Source organism: Cyprinus carpio, chromosome B24 (genome assembly GCF_018340385.1).
Source record: "Cyprinus carpio isolate SPL01 chromosome B24, ASM1834038v1, whole genome shotgun sequence".
Taxonomy (NCBI): Eukaryota; Metazoa; Chordata; class Actinopteri; order Cypriniformes; family Cyprinidae; genus Cyprinus; species Cyprinus carpio.
The window spans coordinates 9,659,339-9,667,862 of NC_056620.1; the positions used below are offsets into that span (position 1 = coordinate 9,659,339).

Here is an 8,524-nt window from a genome sequence, read left to right on the forward strand (position 1 = left end):
TAGTAAGCAATCAAAGACAGCTGGTTAACCAATGGGAGTGGCTAGAGCTTTTTTTGCTATACAAAACATACCAGCATATATATATATATATATATATATATATATATATATATATATATATATATATATATATATAAACAATAGCGATACATCAATAATAATTATGATGATATATACACATGTATAATCTGCATGCATATAACAAAATAATACAAAAATTTTATTTGTAGATTCAACATTAACTCCAGGAGGGTTCGTCCCCTTAAGTGTATAAATCCAGAAAGTTTCTTGTTTTAAGCCCTCAACACACTGCACAATTTTCGGCTGTCCCAGATGAAAGATTGGCATTGTGAAACAATTGTGGCGATTTCTGTGATCGTGGCTCCTAATCGGTGGTCCTGTGTTGTACAGTGAGAGAGGTTCAAAGATGGCCGTTGTCACGGTCTTGCGATCAAAGAAAGCCTACGATACAGCATGATCATCGCACAGTGGGTTTGCTGCTACAATCCACGTTTACTGTCCATCCAATAAAAATGCGACATAAAATCACAACATGGAGCTAAAACATAAAACTGCTTACCTCAAGCTCTTATTCCTTCCTCTTTCGCTGCTTCCACTTTTTTTCAGCACACATAAAAAATACAACTGCTAGAGTGTGATTTATCATGCTTTTTTTTGTTTACCACTATGGTATGCTGATGACATTTTATTCCTTTACAGTAACATGCGTCATAGCATAAGATTCAACAGGTGTCTTCATCGTACAGTCCACACACGTCGTAGCCAAGTTTATTACTGTAGATCCAAGTCACACAGTGTGACATGCAGTGATCTTATAGGATTGCTAAAATCGTGCAGTGTGTTTTGGGCTTTAGTCTATCTCCCCCTCTTATTGAACTTGGGATAGATTTAATTCTGATCACCTTAAGAGAGCTCTCCCTGACATGACCAGCTTCAATGAAATGCCTCGCCATAGGATACAGCATATTTCCCGTGCGAATAGCATATTTATGTTCAGACACTCTTAAACATAATTTTCTTTTAGTTTGACCATTATAAAAATGTCCACACTCACGTTCTAACCATATATATGACATATGAAGAATTAAAATTAATGAAGGACTCAATTGGATACATTTTAACAGAAATCCCATCAGTAAAATGATTCGGTCTTACCATGTTGTCAAAATGTTTACAACTTCCACACTTAAAATTACCTGTTAGAGAACCAAGCCATGTTTTTTTTTTTCTTTTTTTTTTCTTCAGGGCCAGAAGATGACTATGTACCACCTTATTTCTTATAATTTGGCGGATAACTAAATAAAGTTAGAGTTAAATATTTAATGATGGTAGAGTGTGTTTTGTTCACGTTGGTTGGTTTGTTTTGCAGAGGTGATGTATTATTTGTCTATTATTTAGTATTTTTCTGGTTTAAGAGATTGATGATTATAGATGAATGCTGCAGCATTTTATATGTTACCTGCTATAGTAAAGATCTTATTTGCAATATTAACTGTTTTGGTAAACTTATTACAGGAACATTCTTACTGGAGCCACTTTTGAGGTGAAATGTCTAGATAATCTCAAGCTGAAATCAGAATACTTATTGATTGTACCATTCAAACATACATTTTTTTGTAAAGCTGCTTCAAGTATTGCGAAAAGCACTATACATAAATCAATTTGAATAGAAATAAAAAACTGAATAATCCCTTTGTGTTGATTAAACCTACAGTATCTCACAGAAGTGAGTACACCCCTCACATTTTTGTAATTTATAACATTTTGTAACATTTTAATCAGATTGTTATGCACAAAATTCAATAATGAATTCAAAAGTAGTGTATTGTTCACTTTTTTCATTTAAAAGTACTGCTATATGAACAAAAGTTCAATAACATTTGGTTTACAAACACTTTAAACAAATAAAGTGCTTTTTTACAGCAATATTCCTTTTACATAGTAGGCCTAGTAGTTAAGATATAAAGGGCAGGGCGGGTAGAGACTTGTGTGTGCGGTATGCGGGAGAATAAGGAGGTACTCACTAGGCAATCTTAACCGTGCCTGAGCGCATTCGACCCACAATGCACGGTTTGTTTGACTAGTGTGATTGCTCCGTGCTGCGCTCGGGTTGCGGTTTGTTAAGCCATCCCTGGAGTTATATATAGATCAATGAGTGTGAGCACTAACCGCGCCAGAGCGTGGAACTTCTGATGTGTAGAGCATGATTGTGTGAACATTTCTGAGTGGCAAGAATGATAGATCTGTAAAGCAATATATTGTAAGAGGGCCGTGTACGTGTTACCGCGTCTCAAACGACTCAAAACAATAAACCACAAAGTTAACAAAACGATGCACTCCACTGTGCTAAATGAGATTGCTTCTCTGCTGTCTATACGTGCAATCGAAACTTCCTATTTCCCACTTATGAAGTCGAATGTTGACGCTCAGCCTAATTTTATCGGGAGCGTTCATATGATTGCTGCTACAGTCATTGGTTGAGACGTGTGATGACGCCCATCCCAAGCCAGTACAGATCAACATCCCACCCCTTCTGTGACCCATGATTTGTCTGTATGTGTATTCAGAGCTCGAGCAACAGACTTTCAAAATAATAATAATAAAACTGCGTTAATGCAGCATAAAATAATTGTCTGCGTTAATTAATTAATTAATACATTAACACAATATATAACATGTTAATTTGCCCAGCCCTAGTTTAAACACATTATTCACATTCAGCATGTTGCTAATGTTATTTAGCACTAGGGTGGCCATATGCGCCGTTTATACGGGACATGTCCCGGCCAGGATTTTAAAATTGCCTAAAATATCAAGGTTTTGGCTGTTTGCACTGTGCAGGTCGATCGTTGTGTGACATTTATGAGCTTTCGAATCGCTCTTGCGTGTTTGTTCGTTCGTTTGACTTGAAGCATCACTGCGCAATTTGGTGTCTTTTTTTGATCGGTGCGCAGTGACGCTTCAAGTCAAACTAACAAACACTTGCGCATATTTGCATCGCTTTGATCGTTCCCTGTAGATCTCACCTTCTCACGCGCAGCCCCACGATTGGTCGATTATATACAATACCTGCATGTTATTGGTCAAACTGCTTTGGATGTTTTATGCAATATTAAATTCCTGGCCGGGACATGTCCCGTATGAACCTGAACGGCACATATGGCCACCCTATTTAGCACATTGCTAGCATGCTGCTAACATAATTTAGAATAATGCTGCTAGCATGATTTTGCACGTTGTTAGCATGTCTTAGTACATTGCTACCATGATTTAGCATGTATTAACATGTTTTAGCATAACATTACCATGTTTTAGCATGATTTAACATGTGGTTAACATGATTTAACACATCGCTAGCATGTTTTAACATGTTGCTAACATGATGTTTGTGATATTTTTGATGAAATCCAAGAGCTCTTAAAAAATATCTTAATTTGTGTTCCAAAGATGAATGAAGGTTTTATGGATTTGGAACGACATGAGGATAAGTAATTAATGACAGTGTTGGCAAAATGAGTCAGAATGCACACAGGCTAATTTTGAGCAACAGACAAAAAATGTGAAAAATGTAGATTTTAATCGAATTTCAGGTTTTCACTTAAATTTGCTCATTAAGCCCTTGTCTAGCGATCCCAATGCTCCAAATAGTAATTTATTAATTGCTATTTGGTTATTAATAAATTAATTACCAATTGGCTCGTTTCTCGCGGTGCCATTGACTGACATATGAATCGTGCAGATAAAGACCTTTCCAAAAGCAAACGATCCAGATAAATATACTCATACTGTATACACCGAATTAGGTAGGCTATTCACACGAATATAATCTGTTATGGCTTAAGTGAACTTTTGGGGAACTGTTGGGGAAAACATCTGATGTGTAACATTATATTAGATCTGTGCAGCACATTAGGACTTACTATAGGTTTATAGGCCATCTGTCTCAATGTTAATCTAACAATAAAAGATCATTGCTCTTAAATGAACTGCTTTTGTAGTTTTAATAATAAAAATAATTTGTAATGTGCACACATGATTTTTACATTTGATTATTTGTCTCTTATTTGAATGCTTTTGTTTAGATATAAAATGAAAAAGTAATGTTTGCTTATTTGTTTCTTTCTTATATTTGTTATAACTGTTGTTTTGCATCTGTTCTTATTTTTAATAACAAAGATAATTATTGTAATTATTAATATATTAATTAATATTAAAAAAATTAAGTGGGGGAAACAATGCAATGTTGATAGGTGATTTTGCTTTGGAACCTTCAGAAAACTTCAACTTGATTTTTCTCATAACTGAGTTTTCTGTCTCTGTCAAATTTAAATGGGTGTAGCTTTTTTTTGTCCGATTTCAACAAATCATATATCTGTCACTTTAACATTTAGAATTAATATTCGGCTAAAATGTTGTAAGAACATCTAACAGAACAAGGTGTTTAAAGAGAATAAAACTAATATCAAAAAGAAATATTAGTCCTGCCTGTAGTTGATTAATTCCAGCAGTGATGTTCTTAAGACACACCCTTAGTATGTTTCTAGCATGATTTAACACATTGTTAGTATGTTTTACTATGTTGCTAGCATGTTTATAGCAGACTTAGCACACTGCTAGCATGTTTTGGCATTATTTAGCCTAACACGTTCCTAGAATGTTTTAGCATGTTTTTCTAGGGTAGTCATCATGCTTTGCTAGTAAAAGACAGCTTAAATACTATTAGAGTTATTGTACAGAATTTTTGACCCCCCCACTCTCCTTGAAATTTAATGGGTCTTTATAGTTTTGATTGTGTTTAATGAAAATCATAAATCTGATCAGTTAGAAATGTTATAGCATATTGAGTCTGACCAGTCCAAAAGTCTGACATGAGTTTGGTGGTTGTTTAAAAACTCTAAGAGGTGGTACATTTTAAAATGTTGTCTCAAAAGAAGTAGTTGTAGATCAGGTTGGCTTTTTCAAACCAGCTTAAATATAGTATAGTATGTAAATATTAAAGTTTTTGGCACTTTTTTGGAATTAAGCTTGTTTGTTTTTAAATTTTGTCATGGTAAATCCATAACCTGTTAAAATTACAGAGGAACTGGAAGGATTTAGCTTCCACATTATGTCTGAAAACAATTGCATGTTAGTAAGTGAAAACAAACATAACTTCTGTTTTTCTCTCAATTACTGTACTGCTCGAGGTAAGGAATCTATCAAATGTTTATTTTGTATTTTGTCTTTAAGCTCATTTATCACATTTAATAATAATAATAATAATAATAAAATTAATGTAAGATAAAATGTTAGTCAAAATGGCAATCATAATAAGCCAGGAGTGTGTTTCAAATAATGTGTGGCACCCATGTGAACTGTGTTAATTTCAACTGCTTTTCTGTGGCCATTCTGTTCATGACTTTTCGGTTCAAAAAGCATGAACTTGTACTGGTATCATCAGGTGAGTTCCTTGTGCTGAAAATAAATGATCAGAAAGCTTTAGAAAAACTTGTTATAAAAACCAAAAGATTTTAACATGTCCATATAAATGGCAGCAATGTGAAGTGCCTTTCTAGATTAAACAAAACAAAATAAATAATAATAATAATAATAATGTGTTTTCATGTTTGTGTGTGTTTGTATCTACAGCATTTAAGATGTCTGTCTTTCCTTTCATGTTTTTACTGTTCTTCCCGTGTGAATGTATACTGCCATTTTCAGGTGAGTCAATTTTTAGTGCTGTCTAACTCAATAGACAATGATCAGAAAGCTTTTTGTATTACACTAATTATGCGAAACAAACAATTTTAAAATGTTTTGTATGTTTATATTGCTTTCTGTTTACAGAATCTAAATATTATGCAGAATTGCCTAAGAGAATAAAGGCACTTAGTGGCTCTTGTGTGCAGATACCTTGTACATTCAAAGCACCAGAGACCATAATGAAGAACACAGAACGCATCTTTAGCTGTTGGATAAAGAAGAATCAAGCTTTTCTCCATCCAGAGAGTTTGGTGGTTTTTAATGAAAGTTCAAACATACTAAGAGGATTTCATCATATAGAAATACTTGGAAATCTTAGTCAGCGTGAATGTACCACTGTTTTCTATGATGTAATGAACAATCATACAGACAATTATTACTTTAGGGTGGAAATGAAGAATCCAGATTGGAAAAACACATATCAGTACAATCCCATCAACATTTCTGTCTCCGGTAAGTTGGACTCCACTGTAAACTATATTTGTTCTGTTGTTACATTTTTTAAATTACTCACTGATTATGATTCATGATTATAAAGTCACTAAATATCTTTATAACAAAACTGATTATATGGTTTCCTCAACAGATAAACAAAATGTTACAACTGATACTTCACTAATTTTTGCCCTCTTGATCAATGTCTCTAACTCAGATAGGCTTTACAGATCATTCCATAGGAATAAAGTGAAGATTTCTGAGAGCGGCATGATTTTTAATAAAATACTCTCTTAAAATATATGTGTAGGTGCGGGGCCATATAGCTAGGGTATGCATACATATGTAGTTGTTGTATGTTTTTCTTAAATGTAACCCTACTTTAACCCTACCCTATTTTTGTCCATTAGATGTACCTGAGCCCCCCATCCTTACACCCACTGATCTGCAAGAAGTGATGGAGGAAACTACAGTCAATCTGAGCTGCTCTGCTGAAGCCCCCTGCCCCAAACAACCTCCTACAATATCCTGGTCTAACATCCCTGAATCTGCCCACATTACAACACAGTTACAGGAGAAACCTGATAAAACCCAGTCAGTGTTTTCATACATGACCTTCAAAGCTTCATACAAAGATCACAGAAAGAATATCTCCTGCACTGCTACATTTCCAAGAAATACACCTAAAGATACAACTGTGGAGAGTACCGTGATGCTACGAATCCAGTGTAAGAGATTTAGAGTTGTTTTTATATTTCATAAGCCTTATTATGTTTAGATGTTTAATATTGTGATGTCTAGTTTTTTTAGATGTTTTTGTTTTTTTTTATATTTTTCCTCCAAAAGAAACTCACATTACCATTGATCCATCTGATTCAGTGTCTGTTGGCACTAATGTGACATTGACCTGCAAAAGCAAAGCCAGTCCATCAAATGACATTATCTTCTCCTGGTACAAATGGGGAGATTCAAAACGACTGGATTATAGAGAACAAATGACTTTTGGTGCAAACAGAACTAATGCAGGCTGGTACTTCTGTATAGCAGAGAACGAATATGGCATCCAGAAGTCAAAAGAGATCCAGCTGATTGTGGCAGGTGAGTTAAATTCCGAAATTCAGCATGCCAATTATAATCAAAATTTTTTTTTATATTTGACCTCATTTCATATTGTCTGAAGTCTACTGAACAACATGTCTTTATTTATGTTTTATCTTCCACCGGTTCATTGGGTCCATTAGAAATATCTGTGCCTTTGATCGCAGGCTGTGTAGGAGGAGTTTCAGCTTTACTGTTGTTGTTTCTTCTGACAACAATTTTAAGGAGGTAGGCAAAGACTAAAAATGATGTTCCATAAGTGTTTATATTTGTGATTATGATTTATGAATTTCCTATTGATAGGGTACAACAGGCAAATGCATCCAGTGAATCCAATGTTAGGGAACCGGGCTATGCAGATCAGGTATATTTTCTATGCTCTTTTAGTGGACTGCATTATTGTCGTTACTAACCTTGCTAACTTTTTCTCTTTTTTTTGCCTTATCGGGGTCTTATACAGCTTGACACCATTTATGTTAATGATTTAATGAGAAGAAAGTAATGGCACACCATATAATGACAATCACATAATCCTCTATTGAACGATTGACGTTTCCCCTCTTCAAACTACTGCCACGGTGAAGTGCCACTATTACTTCAAATCAGAATCATAAACAAGTTATAAAAGTGAACAGAATATGTCACCTGCTTGGATAATATACAAATGTGTCATGAACAAAATAGCAACTATTTCTTTTACTGGTTATAAAAAAAAATGATGAGAGGATATGACATGATAATGATTGGCTGATTTACTTAATATTACACATTCACATTACATATATGATACTTTTGTTCTTCAGACTGCAGTCATATGTTTAGATTACTCCTTTTTAGAATGTTTTGTGTTTATCTTTGTTTTTGTTTATAGCTTTATACACATGCTTTTTAAAATCTTTTATTCATGTTTCATGAATGTTCATTCAAATGTGATTTCCAGTCTAACCCTATGTTTTCTTAAACTAGTGCCACAGTTTTTTTTTTTTTTTTTTGTTAGTTTTTTTTTTATATTACCACATCAAGCAGGGTCAGAACATTTCTTGCAAAATAATAAAACAATAATCCACTCACTGCTCTTTGTTAATTTACCACGTATAAAGAATGTTAATTTACTGAATCAGTGTTTGTGTGGATCTTCAAAATCTTATGATCAACTTGAGTTTCATCATTATGTACTTCTGCATTGTATTCGCAACACACTCTGCTCTTCTGTTCTTTACAGATTTGA

At 34.1% G+C, this 8,524-nt stretch overlaps 1 protein-coding gene across 1 annotated transcript; it reads left to right on the forward strand.

Moving 5' to 3' along the window:
* Positions 1 to 5,861: 5,861 nt before the first annotated feature.
* Positions 5,862 to 7,386, forward strand: LOC122142197 (sialic acid-binding Ig-like lectin 10). The gene is made up of 4 exons (XM_042751899.1): positions 5,862 to 6,216; positions 6,609 to 6,926; positions 7,009 to 7,296; positions 7,379 to 7,386. The coding sequence occupies exons 1-4, from the start codon at positions 5,943 to 5,945 to the stop codon at positions 7,384 to 7,386; spliced, it is 888 nt and encodes a 295-aa protein (XP_042607833.1). The 5' UTR covers positions 5,862 to 5,942.
* The last annotated feature ends 1,138 nt before the right edge of the window (positions 7,387 to 8,524 follow it).

Bases quoted from the DNA above. Each gene is read 5' to 3' on its own strand.
- LOC122142197 (XM_042751899.1), top strand. From the start codon at position 5,943: ATGAAGAACACAGAACGCATCTTTAGCTGTTGGATAAAGAAGAATCAA. The intron at 6,217-6,608 runs GTAAGTTGGACT...TTTGTCCATTAG, and splicing joins CATCAACATTTCTGTCTCCG to ATGTACCTGAGCCCCCCATC. The intron at 6,927-7,008 runs GTAAGAGATTTA...TAGTTTTTTTAG, and splicing joins CGTGATGCTACGAATCCAGT to ATGTTTTTGTTTTTTTTTAT.